At 40.8% G+C, this 20,550-nt stretch overlaps 2 protein-coding genes across 14 annotated transcripts in view; one reads left to right on the forward strand and one right to left on the reverse strand.

The window, feature by feature from the left end:
- DOP1A (DOP1 leucine zipper like protein A) overlaps positions 1-8,798 on the forward strand; it is a 93,082-nt gene extending 84,284 nt beyond the window's left edge. For 5 of the 9 annotated variants that reach the window (XM_048845129.2, XM_075126549.1, XM_075126548.1 and 2 more), the window contains 4 exons: positions 800-964; positions 3,604-3,733; positions 5,980-6,039; positions 8,204-8,798. In XM_048845129.2, coding sequence (XP_048701086.2) covers positions 800-964; positions 3,604-3,733; positions 5,980-6,039; positions 8,204-8,509 — 661 coding nt within the window. In that variant the 3' untranslated portion in view covers positions 8,510-8,798. The remainder of the gene's footprint in view (positions 1-799; positions 965-3,603; positions 3,734-5,979; positions 6,040-8,203) is intronic. The other 4 variants (XM_075126550.1, XM_048845136.2, XM_048845135.2 and 1 more) reach the window with 2 other exon arrangements.
- PGM3 (phosphoglucomutase 3) overlaps positions 1-20,550 on the reverse strand; it is a 25,263-nt gene continuing 4,713 nt past the window's right edge. For all 5 annotated transcript variants that reach the window (XM_048845138.2, XM_048845137.2, XM_075126553.1 and 2 more), the window contains exons 5-13: positions 19,858-19,991; positions 19,452-19,647; positions 15,587-15,744; positions 14,621-14,704; positions 13,512-13,610; positions 13,064-13,180; positions 11,957-12,079; positions 11,480-11,653; positions 1-10,670 (exon numbers count right to left, since the gene is read on the reverse strand). In XM_048845138.2, the coding sequence (XP_048701095.1) occupies positions 10,581-10,670; positions 11,480-11,653; positions 11,957-12,079; positions 13,064-13,180; positions 13,512-13,610; positions 14,621-14,704; positions 15,587-15,744; positions 19,452-19,647; positions 19,858-19,991 (1,175 nt within the window). In that variant the 3' untranslated portion in view covers positions 1-10,580. The remainder of the gene's footprint in view (positions 10,671-11,479; positions 11,654-11,956; positions 12,080-13,063; positions 13,181-13,511; positions 13,611-14,620; positions 14,705-15,586; positions 15,745-19,451; positions 19,648-19,857; positions 19,992-20,550) is intronic.

Raw genomic sequence — 20,550 nt, forward strand, 5'->3', positions numbered from 1 at the left:
TAACCAATGTCAGTCCATTTTATTAATATGGCACAGGAAATAGGTTCTGTACGATACCAGTCTCCGAAGAACAGTCCCATCCAGTGATGTTATATTCACCTTAGGCAGAAGGTGTGCTCCCCTAGTTACACGTTTTAGCTGATATTATTCATATGATTTTACAAGTAACACATCTCTTTACACAGCACTAAAATCTAATCCATCAGTTTGTCCCTTTTCCCTAACTTGTACTGTTCCTTCCTCATCTTTTTTTGGATACTAGCATTCCAGGTACTAGTCCATGAAGGTCCTCCCCTAACTAAGACAGAGAATTAATGTATCCTGATTTTGACAAGTTTCTTATTTGTTTTATGCCAAATGCTTACTTCAGAAAATGCAAAGAGTTATGGGATACTTAGCATAAATGAACAGGACGATGGTGTAGACCAGTTTAGGCTACATCACTATCACAATATTTGTGCTTAATATTATTGGTGCTTAATGCATACTAATATATGGGGTGCAGATACTAGATATTATTAATATGATATATATTTATGTACTAGCCAGCATATATTAGGCAACATTCCTTTTATGCCTTTGGAAATCTCTATCCAAATATAGTTAAGTCCACATAAATGGCATATTAACAGTCTCCCACTTAAGCTGGATGGTTGGTTGCCTGCCAGGAACTAGATTCCACATGGTAAATTAAAGATCTGCATCTTTGTAAAACAAAATGCTAAGAGAGAACCATCCCATAATGGTGGAAAGTCATTATGACTATCCTGTACAGCTACTCATTATACTTTAATTTTAGAACTTCGGGCCCATCTGTTGCTGGCCTAGAGACAACATACACAGGAGGCAATGGCTTCTCCACATCATACAACAGCCAGAGGTGGTTAAACCTTTACTTGTCTGCTTGTAAATTTCTGGACTTGGCCCTGGCATTACCATCTGAAAATCTTCCTCAGTTTCAGATGTAAGTAAACGGAGATAAAATAGTTTTCGTTTTTGAAAGTCTTGCTATTGTCTTGTAAAATTCTAATTTTTAAAACCTTTGTTTCCTTTCTCTTTTCTAATCCCCCTTCATGTATTAACCCAGAGCAACAGATTACATTTTCCTTACATAAAGACTTAGAATACTGTGGTGTAATATTTTCCCTATATTACAGTAGCAAAGCGATGCTGTAATTAAGGTATAGATGGCTATTCTATCCTAACTCCTTGTCTTTCAGTGTATTAGAAATTTCATTTGGGCTGAAATTTGCCATGCTTGATTGTGGCCCAAAGGTGATTTTTTTTTTTTTTAGGGAAATTTGAAGACTGACTGTCCTGCTGTTTTTAACTGTGCATGTAAGACATTGACAGCCCGTGCATCAGCTGAGAATTGCTAGAGGACGGGAGCTCTGCTCTGGCCGCTTTATTCTCTCAACATACCCTGTACTGGAAGGTGTAGGAGTCAGCTCGGCCAATTGTATGCCAGTTGAGAAATCCCCTCCGCTGGGGTAATTCTCACCTGGCCAGCTATGGCATGATTATGTTGCCTTTGTATTGCTCAGGCAACACACAAGGAATGGAACTGGGGCGAACAATCTGGTTCTGTTTTCCACATGCATTGTAACGGGTGTATAGAGGACCTCATTTATCCCTGGTCTACTTACATTTATCTGAATGGAATTACATTATTCATAATTTTATTTGTAGCATTTAAAATGGCTTCTGGTGATAGTACTAATTGTAGAACTTATTACAGGACATAATCTATTTATTGGACTAGAATTCTTAGCAGGAAGTTCAGTGTATCTGTGTTCGGAGTAACGGGAAGATGGATTGTTAGCAGAACATCTGAACGTCTCCGTCCTTGCCAAAAAGAAGCCACATGCAATGTGCTAACCTTTTTAAAGGGGAACTGAAATGTTTTTCTAAAATAAATGTAAACTAAGTTCCAAAATCTTTAACAGAATACACATGTATCTTTAAAATTACAGATATGTTTTAAAAATGAACTAAAAGGGTTTGTTTTATCAGCTCTAAACAAAAAACAAACAAGCTGGCTTTCCTCTTTCCCCTGACTTGCTGACATTTCATATGTCTAGATCAGAGCTTGGAGGTGCATACCTCCTTTAGCTTTAAGTGTCTGAAATATGCACAGTGCTAATAGGAGAGACAGAGCTCTGAACTCATATCTTTATGGATAAGCAAAATAAGTAGTGATCAAGTAGTACATTTTAAAAATGATTTCTTTATTTGTAATTTTAAGGGTACTTGGGTATCTTGCTTTTGTTAATTTTCAAGCATCCAAAAGTATGCTTACATGCCTCTCAGAGACTAATTTAGACAGTATCTGTTCAGAAGACCGTACTATCTAAACTTGACACAAATCCTGCATGATCTGCTTGCAGGAGGTTGCTTTTTGGGGATTAATGGCCTAGCCCTTCGTTATGGTGTCCATGGGTGTAAATTGCCCTCTCCAAGATTCAGATGGGCTGGTGAATATTGGCCCTACCTGAGATCTGCCTGCAGAAGCTAAAAGATGGAGGAGTTGTTACTTGTCACCCACTGAAGATCCCAGTGATGGGGCATCCAACCCCAGAACAAAGCAGGATGTATGATTGACTGCATATCCCAACTCTTGCCTTTGGGTGATTCAGAGGGACTGACTCCTTGCCACTGCATTTAAGCAACCTCTGCAGAATTCAATCAGCTCTAACTGCCTTGTTTGTAGGAAGAATATGTGGGGTGAAGGAGAAAGTGGGCTGTGCACATTGCAAATCTGTCAAGGTACACCAAAATTCGTAAGCCTACGATGATTGTGTCACTAGAATTTTGAATCCACCCTGATTTTCTGGGTAGGCTCAGGGTCCCAACTGAACTGTTCACACTGTCCTACTTTCCGTTAGTAACCAAACCATATGACAATGGCTTTCAGTAAAGGATTTTTAATAGGTAATTTTCTTTGTTCATTACTGTGCATTCATAGAAACATATTAGTCTTATTGGATCAGACATTAGTCTGTCTTGTCCTGACTCTTGTAGCCAATATTTGATTACTGAGGGAAGGCAATTTCTTCAACTCCTACTACAGGGCATGATGCACCTAACCAATTCTACAGTGTTGTGTGATCAGTGGCAGAGGCTGTTGGCTCACAACTTGGTTTTACCTTCCAAAAGAGCTTCCAGACTTGTGGCTGAACCGAGAAAAGTACAGCACTAATTTGCAAATATACAAAACTACCTCAAGTGTTTTTTGCACATTTCAAAATCACTGTAGGTTTTCTTTGGACAGAATAGTGACCTGAGTACCATTTTGCTTCTCCTCCTCCTCTTCCTTTTGCTATCCTGAATCGGTCCTCCAATTGTCAGTGAAGAAACACAAGAGGGAAAAGGAAACACTGTTTTATTTTCAGTGTTGCTGTAGTCTCTTTCTCTTTTCTGAAAATGACATCTGTGATACAAGCCACCTTTTCTTCCTCTCCTGAAGGAGCCTAATTTTTCTTTCTTTATATGGAAATCTGACAAGGTTTTATAGATCCCTCATTTTTATGATAATACATGGGGTTCTAGCTAGCTTAAAAGTCCCGTTTGATATGATGTTGTGACTATGTTGCCTCTTGACAGGTATCGGTGGGCTTTTATTCCAGAAGTGTCAGATGATTCAGGTTTGGAGGTACGAAGACAGGGCACACATCAAAGGGAATTTAAACCATATGTGGTACGATTAGCAAAACTGCTGAGGAAAAGAGCAAAGGTATTTACTTTTTCCCTGTTTTGTTTTACTTTGTAAAGCTGCATGTACAGTAACTAGCAGCACTGTTCACTTTTCTATACAAAATTAAAGGGGCACTGCCAAGTGTGGTAGCATGCCTATGTTTGAATGAAAGTCTCAAATCAAAGTGAGTCTCAAATAACGAAAAAATATAATTGGGTATTTGAAATATACTTTGTTCATTAGTTATGACATAGCCAATTACATCTTTTGTCATTAATAAAAGATAATGAATAAAAATTATACTACTGTACCCTCTAAACCCTAAATATATTTTAATATAAAATCCAGCCACTTTCTAGTAGCTATAGCTGTTTATAGACAATTTTATGATAATTTACCTACTAAAATAGAAAAGTGTTTCAGCTCCTGGAAAATGCTCACAAATATCTAGAAACCAAACTTTATTAAAAAATAAAGTAATTTGTCTTAAAACTAGGCAGAGCCATGAAGGACTGGGTTTCTAGCTTTGTAAGGCAGTTTTAACACCTGAAACCAATAAAAGCCAGTTTTAAGTCTTCAGGCAAAGTAAAATATGTGTTAGCAGAAGTGGAGGATTTACTGAACTGGAGATATGAACAGGATAAACATGTAAACAGCTGGTGCTTGTTGTTCTCCTGGTGGCCTGAGAGAGGGAGGCAGGGAACAATGGCAGCAGCTCTGAGTGGGAGAACTCAGAGGAATGGAGGAAAATGGGTTGGGGTACTTTGTGAAGAGGGAGAAGAGCTGAAAAGGAGAGGAGCTCTTTCAGTTTTGCCAGTCTTCCATTATTCCAGCGGGTGAGGGTGGGCAGCCATCACCAGTGGAACAGAAACATTTTGGAGACTTGTCCTCCATCCCCAAGCGATGGCGCCATTGCCTTTCCACTGGGATTATTTCCACTAACACTTATAAAACACAAACAGCAGAAAGAGATAGAGAACTACCTATGTTGTTGAATCTCTTGCTGGCTGGAAAGTGAGGGATTGAACAGAGGGCCAGCTGACGTGGGGAAAACACTAGATGGTAGCTTTGAAAACATTTGTCGCTACTAGGGTGGAGATGGAACTGAGAACAAGGGCAAAGACTGCAAGGGGGAAGAATGGCTTTGCAAGCTTAGACAAACGATAAAAGAGACAGGAGAGGACATTTCAAAGTTTTGCAGGGATGCTAACTTTGAGTTTATTCTTGGAAGCACATCTGAATATTGTTACACCCTGGTGACGGCATGCGTTGGCATACTGTATTTAGCCATGCCAGGAAAATTTACTTCTCACTGAACTGTCTCTTTCGGGGGGAAAAAATATTGCTGTGTGAAAATGTGTGGGGCAATTTAGGGTTGTAGGTATATATGTAGCATTAAACCAAAGGCTCAAAACCTACAGGAATTTCAAGCAAAATATGTGGTGCAAGTCAAGTCTCTTCATTATTTGATGAGAAAATGACCCCCATAAGCTCCTCTTCCCACAGTGCAATGCTAATCAGATTTAGTCTGTATCATTATATGAATTGTTAAATACAGTATATTCCTTGCTTGATGTTTGAAGGTATCGTATTCTTCATCGCTTAGGCATATGATGCATTCCAAAATAGTCTCTCCGACTGATTTATAATATTAATTCTCTGCTGGTATGTACTGATGTTGAGATCTACATTTTTTAAACTCATTAGCTTTCACAGTGTGTTTCAAGAATTTACAAAGTTTCCAGAAACTTCTAGAATCCTCTAGTCAAGGCAGCAGTTACAAATTGTGAACCACAAACTGGGAGTACAAGGGTGAGAGGAATGGGAGTGAGATAATTAATACCAGCTTCCAGTCTATTGTTTCTTTCTAATTGCAGTGGAAGAATACTGATGAAGATAGCAGTGTGTTTCTCTTGCAGTGTACAATTTATTGGCAGGATGTGTCACTTGAGCTTACTTTATCTTCAGGACACCTTGACTGATAGCGAGATTTATGCAGTTTGATGTTCCTCAAGCACTTGTGGCTGAAGGAGGTGTGTTCAGTCAGCATTATGACAAGAAACAGAAAAACATACTGGAATTTCTTTCTGTCATTAGCCTCCTTCTCCACACACTAGCTCCACAGTCTGATACCCCCAGGTTATGACTGAAGACAATGGGCCCTTTTGGGACAAGAACTTCTGGTAAAACTCAACACCCAAATTGCCAACTACAAAGCCTTCATGGCTAAGTATTATTTTAATTTATGGAACACCGTCTGAAAGTTCTCCTCTTTCCTTCCACAGGACAAGCAGGAGGACTTTAAAATGATGATTTTGGAGGGAGTGGAGATGGCCAAGCATCAGGTGAGGGTGGCCTTTGATGCTTGAGTTGTGAAACAAAAACTTATTTGTCACCACCTGATGCTCACAGCCATGTGTGGTATCTGGATTTCAATAAGAAATGCAAAATGGGATAACTCTCTTCAGAGGACAGAGTTAAAGATATTTGGATGAAGACAAAAGAATAGAGTCCTAAATACCTCTATTTACGTAGATGACTCCAGAGAAGAGTATTTTTGTTCAGCCAGCTTCTCTAAGTAAAAGGGATTTCAAGAAATAGATTTATTTGCAAAAGGAATACAACCATCATAGAATTTAAACAACAAAACTGCTTCTACCACACATCAGACACCAAGCACATACCTGTGTTCTAATCTCTGTGTCAAATTACCTGGCATTTACCTATCAGACAAATCAGTGGAATTTGCTTAAATACCAAGGTGAAGAAATGCCACAGAAATGGCATAGATGGATTTTGTACTTCATTGATCACATCCAGACAGATGAGTGTAATTTGCAGAGATGCACTTTGATTGACCACTTCCAGCACTACTCCACTAATGTTTGTAATGATTAAATGGTAGTAATTATTTTTGGAACAACTCCATCCCTAAGTGTTCACCTTGAGGCAATGCTCTCAAAATCAACTTTGTAAATTCCCTTCCTCTCTGAATACAGTGCTAATTAAAAGGTGTTTTGGGTTTTTTTTTAATCAATAATTTAAGTTTTAAACCTATTTCTCCAGCTGCACTGACTGAGACAAAGTTAAGTTATGACTTGGCCAAAGTAGTAATTTTTTAAAGAGGCAGGGGGTCAGCAACTCATTCTGTATGAGAATTGCTCTAACTTGTTACACAGCCTGTTTTTACTCAAGAAATTTTACCAAATAAGTGACACAGTTTTAAGTCACATCAGACAAGAGAGGACTAAACCATTTCACTGCTGAAGAAAAATACTAAATTTAATATATTGTCCTGCATTTTGAAGTCTGTTTTAATATAATGGAGATGTCCCCATAGGTCTTAATTTCCAAAAGATGCTTAATGTTATTTAAAGGGTAAAAAATATGTTGTTCATAGAATATAATATTTTGAGTAAATCTGTGGTTACCCAGAGGCTGAAACATGAGTAAACAGTAAGTAATTCTCTTCTCACACCACCTCTTCTGATTTTCACATCGCCTGATGTTAGGGGCTTCTCAAATTGCTCTCATGCCGTCTGCTCAGGTCCCATGGTGTTTCCTTTGATAATTCTCCACTCCTTATTCTGACTGTGCTACAGCCACAGTGGGAGGGGAAGCACAGATCAGAGGCATTTCAAGACATGACTCATTGATGTAGTGCTTTTCCTCTTCCTCCCTCCCTCAGGAATAAGCACCAACTACTGATACAACACAGCTGGGTACATCTGCTTTGTGGCAGAAGGAACACTGCCAATATACTGTACTGCAGCCACATCCTCTCAAGTGCTGGCATAGTCATGGTCGTTTTGTAGCTTAGGGTATAGTGATGATGGTAATTTGGATCAAAAGGGGAACTGATGGTTAAAGACTACAATGTAATACACAGTAGGTATTACAGAGATTAATGCTATAGAAAACCCTAAAGGAGGGATATATATACATATATGCACACACCCTTCGAACTTTTGGCTTATGACTGCTGCCTTTAGTGGTGGGGTTCCAGAAATTTCTTCTGTCAAACAAAGCCAAGAGCACACATACGTAACCTAAGTGTGTGGACAATGTCTTCTGAGAGACATACATTTCAGGTAAGTAATTTAACTTTCACGCAGTGTGAGAAATGATGTCTATTTGGACTCTAAATGTCAGACGTATGTTAGCAAACATTATTATAGAAATAAATGTCTTTGCACCGCTGATCTCCTGAAATAGGACTGTTGCTCTCCAATAAAAATGTTTAATTTCTATTTTAATGTCTCTGTTCTGGGATTTGTATCTTCAGTAATATTGGCAACAGGCTGAGATAAGAACACTGATGCCAAAGAACAAGTCTGTTTTAGTAGATGACTTAGTGTATCTCCAGGATATGACTGTTCCAAACAGAGAGGGCAGCATTTAACAGCTGTTCTGCTGGTAACAATGTACTGAAATGTTTTAATCTCTTATTGTTCTATGTATTTTGCTTTTGGGTGTTCTCTACTATTTCATATTTATCTGTATTTACAGAAAAACCCAGAGGAGGACAGCTCAGGGAAAACGTTAAGTTGGGAACCAGGTCATTTGCTGTTAACTATCTATACCGTCCGCAGCATTGAGCAGCTTCTCCCTTTCTTCAATGTACTCAGCCAGGTTTTTAATAGCAAAGTCACAAGCAGATGTGTTGGACACTCAGGGAGCCCTGTCCTTTACCCAAATTCTTTCCCCAGTAAGGACATAAAAATGGAGAACCAAAAAACATTCTCCAGCAAAGCAAGGCAAAAAATTGAAGAGATGGTTGAGAAGGATTTTCTGGAAGGTGTCATAAAAACGTGAGCTATAACTGGTACTATTCAGCTTAAAACTAATGTAATTGTTTAAATGAAATGCTATATCTTTCAAAGTTGTATAGTTTTCTTTTCTTACTCTGTATGTAATGAACACTTCAGGTTATATTTAATTTAAATATTTGTAAATATGAGACCAGTTCTGGATGTGGCCTGAATCAAGTTTAAATATTGTTGGCTCATATTGATTATGGTGCCTAATATTTACAGTAGCTGTGTTTTGTTGTCTTGAGTTCTGTCTTTAAACAAACTACAAAATACAAGTTGCACATTTTTCACTTTGTTTCCAGTTTCTTTGTGTTCACAGTTTCTCTAACTCACCAGAAGTTGCTGACACACTTTTTCTCAGCAATCGTTAAACTGGCAATCTGCTAGTTCCTCAGTGATGGTCCCTAGTCTATTTTACTGTGGGTCATGCTTATGTACTATGCACCTACCCAAAGAGTTTATATAGCATTAAAATGAAAGGTGCTTTGCCTGTGCTGAAGCAAGAATTATCAAAACACATTACTAAAATACTTCAGTTCTGTCCATTAAGACCAGACATTTAAAGGATTAAGTTACATACTATTGCTATCTGCCACTGTCCAGTAGTACATGCCACTCAATATTTCCTTGAATCACATGAGAAATGTTATGAAATGGATTCCCCTGAGCTTTAGCCCTAAGCTTCACTTTATATGCATTCTAGAAAGTCTCAGCTAGGAGAGATTTCTTCAGGGAGTAAGGGGAAATGAAATTGACACTGGAGAATGTTGAACAGCAGCTTCTGGCATGTGTCTGTGGTTTGGAAAGACTAATCTGTCCCTAGCAGAGGATACAGTAACTTTCTTCCTACTGAGGTATAAATGTGAGCACAGAAATCTCAAAATGAGAGACAACAAATGGAGCATGGAATTCAATTTCTAGTATTAAAGAGTGAAATAATATCAGGCTGGGAACAGACAGGTAAACTGGGACCTAAATGTTAGTGTTCTCTGCTATGTGGTTACAGTCATTTACACAACATTATTTGTGTAATACAGCTGAGGACAGGTACATCTGGGAAACAGTAGTCTTTAAAGTTTTAGAGGTGATCACTGGCTTGGTTAACAGCTGAAAACAGCAACATAAGGTCTGCTCAGCATCAGTTAAAAAGGAAGTGACTACACACTAGCTTAGCAAACATGGAACCACAGAGCTGCATGATGGTATGCCTGTGTACTATTCTGGCCCGTAGAGAGCCAGAACTCAGATGAATAAATCCTTGCAGAAAGCAGGATTCTTGTACAAGGCAGCGTTCTACCTGCTCTCAAAATTGAAGGACACCAAGCAACGGGCCAACGTACCACTGCAAACAAAGCTAAAACAAGGGTTGTAAAGTCTCATGGGACGGTACCAGCTTGTGGCTACTGTCCGTATTCTACATGAAGAGAAGCTAGAGTAGAAAAGTAGATTTAAAAAGAATTTCTAAATTGTCTCTAGACACGAAATCCAGTTTCAGCAGTTGTAATAGGTGAAGTTCTCTGCTTCTTTGGGAATACAAAGGTCTTTATCTCTTGTAGTGATGTGCAAACCTTTTTCATGAACAGAGAATATGGCTTAGAGAAGAGTTCTGTGTCCCTTAACCAACCATTTATTGTGATTCTGCCATCCAACACTGATAATTGTGGTAGGCAACGTAATATTTCTTACTCCTTAGCAGCAGTCAGTGAGAGGTTTCTCACACTATCTGATGATAATCAGTTTGGGTTAGCAGTGCAGCCAGGGGGTAGGGTATCCACACTGGGTATTATGAGAGCTGGTTCCTATTCCCTGGTTGATTAGATGGAGCATGTCACTTAACTCCAGTTCTGATATTGTACTTCAACAGAAGCAAAAAGGTCCAACAAGGCTTAAAAAAAAAAATCACAATTCTCTGAGCATTAAGGATAAGGTATAAGAATATTCTTTTTGTTTTAAAAAAACAGGAGGTTTGATTTGTTATTACTGACTTGTTAAGTTCATGCTTAACATGAAGGGGGGTGGAGGGGAATTAATAAAGAAAGCAGGTTTAGGTAGCATGACCAAGGCTGTGTCCTTCAACATACAGGCTGAGGTGGTTCTCCTATTCCACCAGCTAGATGGTAAACAGCAAGGCTTACTTCATGTGCGAGGGAATCTGCATTCTCCTATAGATAGTTAAAAAAAATAAGGAATAGTTATACTATATTGTAAGCACTGTTCATTTTATCCGAACCTTAACATTGATGACTTGCGGGCAGGGTGTGGTGGGTTTTTTTTGGTATGTAGTGCTTGTAGGAAGCTGTACATTTAAGGCTCATACATCAGTTAATATAATTATAGCAATACAAGCTTTCCAAAGATGCCACCTCTCCTCTGAAAAAGCCACTTTAGGGCAAGTTCAGTTTCTACAGCCACTTATTCCTTGGTTTCTTATAAAATAGCCAAAGACTGTCAGTTATAATAGGGTTTTCTGTGGTGGTGTCCTTGTTGCCATGGGGGACTAGATCACAATTACTAATTTTATTCCACAGAAGAGCCATGAGATAGGAAGTAGAGAGTTGACAGCCTGGGCTGGATCTGAGCCACTATGCGCTTGTCAAGATTGGGCACAGGGAGGAGATTTTCTTTAAACATCACTGAAAGAATATTTAAACACAATGTAGACAGGCTTTAATGTCTTTAGAAGTCATGTTAGCTGGTCATGGTAAAGCCTAGGCTCATCCCTGTAGACTCAACAAGGGGCTTGGAAATATTTGAAAGAAAACACACAACCCTAAAATTGCTTCATCTACCCATCAGGTTAGAGCTCCTCACTTAAATTTCAAAATGTGAATAAAAATTAAAAAAAAAGTGTCATCAATATACAGGCTCTCTCTCCCGCTCCCATCACCCCAGTTCTAGTGGTGCTGTCTCAGAGGACTTCATTGCTTAAACAATACAACTGCTGTAATGGGCAAATTGTTTCAGCTCTGACCTGTGTGTCTGCTTCAGAGTATACACGCACTACATCTTCTGTTCCTGATGGGCGGACAAAAGCTCGTGACAGTCTGTACTTCTTTACAAGTTCATCAATTTTTTCTTGTAGTCCTGGGGGTGCAACTGCACGTCTCTCAGCATCTGTTGTGTCAATGACTCGTCTATCTGCAACCTACAGTGGTAGGACCAAACATAAAAAGCTACCCTTCTAAAATTAGTTTCCTGTTGGGCCTCCGATTTGTCATTTAATCTGATTTGTTGCTTCAGTAAGTGAAGTTCTCCCTGGTCGTCTTTGTCATTTCTCCTAGCTGGATTTGAATTACAGTAAGAATATCAATACGGCTTAGACAGTTTCATATCTTCAGGATGCAGAGGGGAAGGCCAGCGAGTAGATGAATGCAGGGAGGGTCTCCTCAGAGAGACAGAGGACAGGCACTGACCACTAAACTCTGGCCAACGTTACAGTATCACTAACCTTAACTTTCAGCTGTCGGTTGGGAAGATCTGTGTAAATGGCATCCCACTGTTGCACTGTCAGACCCTTTAGAGCCAAGATTGCTTCAATCACTAGCATGTCTGAGATGGCATCACCCACAGTCTATGAATAAAAAGAAAATAAAGGCGTCTTCATTGACAATTAGAAAATCCAGGGTATTCTGTTGAATTTGTTCGAACAAATCTAACAAAAAAAAATAAAACTAAGGAGTCACTGAAAATGCAGGAAGATTACTGGGTGATTTTCATTACTAGGAGCCATGGCAGGAAGTTAAGAACTAGAGACGATACAGCATACTTCACCGGAATGCTAGTTTTACTAAAGATGAATTCTAGTAGTAAATTAACTCCAATAAATGGGAGGTCAGATTCAGTGAGGACAGGCGACTTGTTCCCTCCCTATACTTGCTCTGGCATCAGAACTCCACTTAAAGGTGACCTGCAAAGGATAATTTGGACTTGTGCCTTAAAAGGAACCACCTCAATAAAGTGGGATACTCTCACCATATGCCTGTTCACTCCTTAGCTTCCGGGATAAGACAACCAAAAAAAATATCAGTGTCCACATGGATACAAGGGCCTATGCATGCCATCATCTCACTTCAGATCAACAACCTTCAGATGAAAGTTACTTTTGGTTGAATTACACCAGAAAGGTAAACCAGTAATGGCATGTGGGTCTGAGGTGTCATTCTCCAGTCTCCCAAACCATCCAATCCCCTTCCTCTTCTCTAGCTACAAGCGCAGAAGACCGGACTAGATGGAAGTTTTTTGCCTTTGTATATGTGGAAATCTTGACATCTTTCAAAGTGAAACGGTTACTATTCAAACAGGTCTTCCTTTAGTAGTGCAAGTGTGGGGACGGGGGGTTTTAAAAAGAGAATAGCGGGTTCCCATAGCTGTCTGCCTAGCCTGGTAGGATGTTAAATTAGGCCATCTCCTTCCATTGGCTTAATTTGTCATAATGTGCTGCCTTCCTCCACAAGATTTTCCACACACTCCTCCCATCCTGTCACTCAACACCCCAACAGGGTTAGCCCCCCTGCATCGGAAACAGAGCATCTGCTTTTTACATGTCAGCTCTTACTTGATTAATCAGGTCAATGGTATTTTCAAGCATCTTCGCAGCTTCTCTTTTTTGATTCTCCTTTTCTTCTTTTGCCATGTGTCTTATTTTCTCTTCAGCAGCTTTACTAAATAATACCTAGAAAAAAAGATGAGATAATAGGATGTATGCGATCAACAGACATCTCTAAACAGTACATACAACAAATTTGATCTGTTATGCCAACTAAACCCAATTAGTCATCTCTGGTTTTCACTTCCATGAACTCCCATGTTTAGAATACTGAACAGTTAGTGGCAGGGGGAAGACAAGAGAGAAGGAGAGGTGATTAGCAGATAGAGGTAAGGGGAAGAAGTTCTATTTGGATTTGGAAAGATGCTACTTATTTTCAAGCTAACTTGGTTAAGTTTTATACATACTGGCTTTAAAACTCAACTAACCCTATAATGCCCCATGTGAAAGTACTTACTGTTCCATGTCCATTTGCCTCAAAGTAAACTCCAATGTCAAATTCCTGGGCCTTGTGATGTAAATGCTTTACTCCTGTTTTGGTACAATGAACAGGCACCTACAGCCCAGAGATATAAGAAAAGCATAGACAAAGTGGCATGAAGTCAAAATCCTGAGTAGATGGTAGGAACACAGGATTAAACTGTTTCCACTTATCCGCAAGATTAAGCATCAGGAAACTAGCTACAAGCTCATTGATGATGAGCGTTTAGTACATATACTACTTTTTGTAGTCAAAGTGATTAACAGAAGTTATCTAATTCTCACTGCAGACCTGTTGGGTAAGTAGCTTCCTCATTTATCCATCAGTAATGGCAGGATAAAAAAGATTAAGGGTAGGTACCCAAAGATACATGGCATTGCACCGCCGAACCCCCCCCGCCAGCTAGTGGAATTCTCAGGTGCCCAAGGCTCCCCAACTATGCATGGGGAGAGTTAGCAGCCTAAGGAAGAGCTCCTCAGAAGTTAGGGAGCTGCCCGTGCAAGACAGGATTGAATTGAAGATTAGAGAGATGGTGCTCAAGTGCCTCAACCCACTCAGAATTCTCAGCCATGAGCCCTGTCCTGGAGTTAGCTGCCTAAGCCACATCAGCTACTTAGGTAGTCCATGCCCAAGCGGCCAAAACCCAGGCCTTTTTCAGGAGAGGGGGGTGCTCTATCTACGAAGGCAACTGAAAGGCAGGTGCCTAGAAAGCCTCACTAAGAAGATGCTGCTCTAATATCAGGACCATAAATAATGTTTTAAGGCGATCAGGCCTAATCCATTTCCCTTAGCTGTCTCAGTGTATAATGGACTCTGAAGTGCTCTAAGGGTCAGAAAACTTAGATGATTTTGTTTAGTATTTTCAACCCAACTTTTAAGCTGGCTAGAACTGGTACTGAAGTTCCTCCCCCACTTTTAAAGTCTCATTTATCACCAAGAATTTAAATAGTTAATGAAGTTTAAAGCAAAAAAGTTTATTCCATCTTAGGTCTGCCTAGTGTCCATCACTGTAGTACTTTACTGATGCTTTTTTAAAGGTAGGAAGCAATTGTGAAGGAGATGGAGAGAAAAAGATTACTTGATACCTTCATGGTTTCCTCAAGATAACATGTAGAGCTCCCATTAGCATATGCTGTTTGTACCACTGCCATCTTTAGAGTTTGTCCTACCTGAGCAGATGGAAAAGTAAAAGGCTTAAGGGCACACATAAATCTTCAGAAAGGCACAGTATAAAGGAAAAGCTAAACTAGGATTTTAGTTCAAGATGAGAACAGAATATTTAATGAGGTGAAAGACTTTCAACACACAGTATCTGTTCTCCTGCCGGACTTCCAGAACTCGGACACATTTGGGAATCTGAAGGAGGTAGTGGCTCAGCTCACAAGACACAGAACTCTGACATTAAATCACTACTGTGAACCTGGCAAAGGCCAGTTCCAGTCAAAAGTGGTTATCATTGGATATTGTGTCTGTGGCCCCAGGAGAAATGAGTTTATGTCCATCAGAGAAACTGACACTAACTGGAATGTGCCTTGGCAGGGCAATCTCAGAGGCACCAAGGACCAAGTAGGCATGGAGACTGGAACTGCTCTTTTCACTCCCAGTGGACAGTGGGATTGTATGCTCCAGGTCTGTCTATGCAGCACCTTTCACAATCAGCAAGAACACAAGAACGCTTCATAAATGCATTCCAAGGTAAATCAAATGCAAACTGGGTTCACAGGAATTTTCCAAAGGAAGGGGAGGGTAGGATTGCCTTACTTCAGGTCAACGTGGAGTTAAAAGGGTGAAGAGGAGAAGAGGTAGGAAGACAACTCAGTTTCTCAGCAGTAAAGTGAAATTTAAAAGTAGAGCAACTTTTTTCTAGACAAGGCATCATGGTTAAGAAGAAGGTTTTTTTTTTTAAAATGTAATTTTGCATCAGTATGCCGCTTTAGAAAGAGCACCTGTGTGCTTACATATGCCCAAGGCAACCCCCACCTTCACTGGGTGAGATGTATGTTTTACAGTTTGGGGCAAAGCAAAACCCTTTACTGTATAAGTGAAATTACCTGGATAAGAAGTTCTTTAATGAACGTGCTAATTAAAGTTGCTATTTTATCTCCATCCACAAGATGAAAATGGCCAGCAGTATCATTATAGTAATAAACAATTCTGTCTGCATCTCCATCAAACGAGCAGCATCTTTCGTTAGGTTTGATTTCTAGTCCTATACACATGGAAGTACAAACAAATTAGATATGGAATGGGAAGCAGAGCTTTAGTTAGTCTAAATATATATATGTGAAGTCTCAAGAAAGAGATTAGTTATATACATGCACACTCTAAATGTGAAAAACTTAGTAGTATGAGAGCAAGAAGTTGATTTTATTAAGTAAATCCCACCTTGAACTCTTCTAATCAGGGAAGTTGCACAGAATGGAAGTTGCAAGGAAAAAGTGCATCTTCAGTTTGAAATGAAAAACTGAAAATTCAGTCCCTATAGCTATTATTGTTATACCACCTTAAAAAGGTCAGGTTACAAAGTCTATATGAAATATGGTCTCAGAGCCATTCCTAGTATATTCTGTTAAATAAGTAATGAACAGCAATTATGGCACCAAAAATAGAATCCAGGCCTCCCAAAATGTCCACATCCCTCAAACATATGCCTAGCAACCAAAGAGTATATAGGAGCTGCATCCTAGTCATCCAAGTCAGAAACATCTAGTACTCCCTTTGTAATCCACAGATGTGAGCCAACGCCTGCAAAATGAGATAGATGGACTTCACCTCAGGGTGGAAGTAGAAAAATTGGGAAGCAGCTAGATGTCAGCTTGGTGCACGCTGCACCATAACCAACCCTTCCCTCATAAGACCTCCTTTACAGACTGACTGGAATGAAGACATGGCATCTAGTTGGTCTAGATCCATAAACCTCCATGTGTCTTGCTTCAAATTAGGAAAAACTTTTTCATTAGGAGGGTGGTGAAACACTGGAATGCGTTACCTAGGGAGGTGGTAGAATCTCCTTCCTTTGAAGTTTAAGGTCAGGCTTGACATAGCTCTAGCTGGGATGATTTAATTGGGGATTGGTCCTGCTTTGAGCAGGGGGTTGGATTAGATGACCTCCTGAGGTCCCTTCCAACCCTGATATTCTATGATTCAAATTCAACCCTCTTCTACTTGAGTACAGTACAATTCATCAGCATTTCCACAGAGTGATTATACATGGTGAATCCACTGTGTGTTTTTGCCTCTTCCCATGGTTTTTCCACTTTATGTCTCACTGTCTATAGGCTGAATGGACATTAACCCTTCTGCATCAAAGGTACCTTTCTTTAAGACATTTTGCATCACCTGCTTTAGGTATGTTCTCATTTCTTCCCTCGTGTGTCCTCTTGTTAATGCTAGTATTAACAAGTGGGAGTTCAAAGCGTATCAAGTGAGCCCACACTTCCATGAAACCTTTTGACCATTTAATCTACTAAACTGGTGTTATATGGCAATGTTTTTTGGTGGAAGACTCTTGGATACTACAGGCTTCTATAGCATCCATTATTAAGATCATATATTAATGTTTTGCACCACTTTGAGATAAGTGGATATGCTGGTCATACAATACATGGGAGCAGAGAGTTTGTTTTGCTCTATGTTTTTAGAGGGCCAAAACTGTTTAATACTCACTAAAAGAAATAGCCATGTGACAGACAGCCAACAGCTACTGCCTAGCAATATAGTGCTCAAACAGATTTTTCTCCCAGACTTTATGATCCTTCCCTTGTTAGGTCATTAAGAGGAGTTAGGAGAGCTAAGAGGGGAGTAGGAAGTAAGAGAAAGATTCCCTGGGGACTTTCATGCTAAAGAATAAGGCTTCTTGACATCCTATTGCTTGATTTTAGTGATGTCAAGAGCAGAGCTTCTAAAGAGGGAGGATGGGAGCGCCAAGCCTCCTCACCCAATCCCAGAATCTCTTGCAGGATCATTCTGGTTCCTGCATGAGAGAAGAGCAATACTCAGCTTTTATCCTCTCAGTTAACAAGACATTCCATCCAACTCCTCTCCCCCTTTGCCATCCCTTCTCTCAAGGGAGTTGACACCTGAGTGAGACAGTGCAACTGCAGCTGGCAGATAATTTAGCATGTCCCAGGGGCATGGAAAAACCTTAGACCAAAGTTTGAATGTGAACAACTAAAGACATAGGAACGTACATCCAGAAAGTGGCCGAGTTTCAGAGGTTCCGTGCCTCCTGTGTTCCTAAAGATTTCAGTGGGGAGTTGTAAACACTCAGCACTTCAGTGAAATCAGGTGCCTAATTCTGGATTTACACTCCTAACTTAAGACACTCAGGTTTGAGAGCCATGGCCTTAATTTCAGTCTATGGATGAAGAGGCACCTTACCCTATGAAGTGGCAATAGCTTTCTCTCCCTAGCTTGTGCTAGAGCAGAGGTGGGCAAAACTATGGCCCGCAGGCCTGTCCTGCCCTTGAGCTCCCAGCTGGGGAGGCTAGCCCCTGCCCCCCCCGCTGTCCCACCTCCCCCACAGCCTCAGCTCACTGTGCTGCCCGTGCCCTGGGCAGCAAGGCTGCAAGCTTCTGCTGGGCAGTGTGGCATGCTCCAGCCGGGTGGTGCAGCTGCCAGTCCTGCTGCTCTGAGTGGCATGGTAAGGGGGTGGGGAGCAGGGCAGGGGGGTTGGTTGGATAGGCGTGGGAGTCCTGAGTGGCCTGTCGAGGGGTGGGGGTGTGGATAGGGATCAGGGAAGTCGGGACAGGGAGGGTTGGATAGGGCATGAGGTCGCAGGGCGGGGGGGAGGGGGAAGGGGAGGAGGATGGAGGACAGTCAGGGGACAAGGAGCAGGGGGAGTTGAATGGCTTGAGGGTTCTCAGGAGGGGAAGTCAAGGAGGGGGTGGGGGCCAGGCTGTTTGGGGAGGCACAACCTTCCCTACCTGGCCCTCCATACAGTTTTTGGCCTGAGGGCCACATCAGAGTTCGAAAGTTTGCCCACCCCTGTGCTAGAGTCTGACTCTAAAATAGCCACCCACTCCCTGACAGTGGCTGCTATGGAGATCCCAGCAGTGGCTAATATAAAACTCATACATGGGCAACTGGTGGAGCCCCCTTTAGGGGAGGCTAGTCCCCAGGCTCCACCCATTCTGCCCATGCCTCCTCCCCCCCCCTTGGCCAGAGGCCCGAGTGCCTCCCACTCAGAGCCCCAGGCTGGTTGAAGCCCCAAGCCCCCCACCCCACCCTCCTGAAAGAGCCCCAAAGAGCCACTGGACTATTATACCCACAGTCCATGAAGTCAGACCTACAGAGGTGGCCTCCTGCTGTTTCCCCAGTTGATAGTTCAAAAAAAACCAAACAAACAGAAACTGAGTAAGCAAGACCAATTTTACAAGAGGACTGAAGCCTGGAGTTCACCATGAGCTAGCAACTCCAGAGAAGGAGGATGGTTCTACAGCAGAAAACAGTATAGTCTTAGGAACCCATTCCTAAAGTCTGGTTAATCTCTCCATTTTTAGAAGTTGTAACCCATGGTTTTATTTTATGCACCTTGCATGATTTGGGCTAAGTCATCTCTTTACAAGCCTATCTGAGTCAGATAGTGACAGGATAACCTTTATCCCAACTGTTCCTTAAAATCCTTCAGAAATTCTCTGCCACAGTTCTGGTGCTCTCTTAGTTACGTTCATTCACTTTGGGTTGTCAGGACATAAATAAGTTCACTCTGGTCCTTAAGCTTAGAGTAATCTCTTATTACTTTGATGATTTACAGCATTAAGGAGTTCCACAAAGATCAGTCACCTCTTTCTGGGGAAGTCATGCATTTCTCTTTTTCTGTGCTAAGTCTTGTGCATTGAAAGCTATTACTGAGTAGGCTGTTTAACACAATTTGTATTCTAAAAGGGTTAGAAATGTAAATTGCTGATTACATACCTAGAGGAGGTTTCTGATGAACTTTCACAAAGTCTGCACCACATAAATGATTGAGTTTCCCTTTGGTTCCATCATTATATAGGTGAATTAGCAGCTTCTTTGGAAGGTAACGTTCCATTTCCTTTAGTTTCAGGGCTCCTATACCATTTGCACAATCTATCTTCAGACACATCTGGTCATCTTCAGAGCTGGAAGCCTTCACACAGGAGAGGGGAAGGAGAGGTGTTAACGTGAACTATAATATTCTGGATAAAAATCAATAGCTCTCTCAACTCCCCACACCAGGAGACAAGCAGGTCTGAAGTGTTCGAGCCATTTTTTAAACTTGTACACAGAAAATATCCATTGCTTATATTCATGTAAATGTGCAAACTGAATTATTTAGTGTGAATGTAACAGCCCTCACTTGTTTTGTCAGCTCCCCAAAAGCTTTGGATAGTTTCTGGTAGTAACCTTCCACTGTTGCCTTCCCATAGTCTTCTTGAGTATTTTGACAGCAGACCATGTAATGCAGCTGTGGTGTTGTCACCAGACCATAATCTAATATAAAACAAGTCACAATATTAAAAGAATAGAAGAGTCATTCCTGTTTAGATTGTTGTTCACAATGTTGGTCCCAAAATATTGAAGAGACAAGGTGGGTGAGGTAATATATTTTTTTGGACTAACTTCTGTTGATGAAAGAGACAAGCTTTTGAACTCTTCTTTAAGTCTGGGAAAGGTATTCAGGCCTGGCCTACAAAAAAATGAGGTCGGTTTAACTACGTCCGTCAAAAGGTGTGAAAAATCCACATTCCTAAGCAGCATAGTTAAGTGGACCTAAGTCCCTGCGTAAACAGTGCTAGATGGTGAATCTTTCCCCTTGGCCTAGGTAGTGTCCACACTGAATCACTACCGCAGCATAGCTACAGGAGTTCTGCTGTCGTGTTTTAAGCGTAGACAAGCCCTCAGATGGTCACAGCTAAATACAAGGTGGAGCAGATTACTTAGTATAAGTAGTTAAATATTCTAAGAGACCATACAAGGTCAAGTGGACTGTTAGCATCCCTGCAGTCATGGGACAAAAGAAGTGTGTGTGGGGAGGGGGAGAGAGGAAGAG

This window comes from Caretta caretta, chromosome 3 (genome assembly GCF_965140235.1).
Source record: "Caretta caretta isolate rCarCar2 chromosome 3, rCarCar1.hap1, whole genome shotgun sequence".
NCBI lineage: Eukaryota > Metazoa > Chordata > Testudines > Cheloniidae > Caretta > Caretta caretta.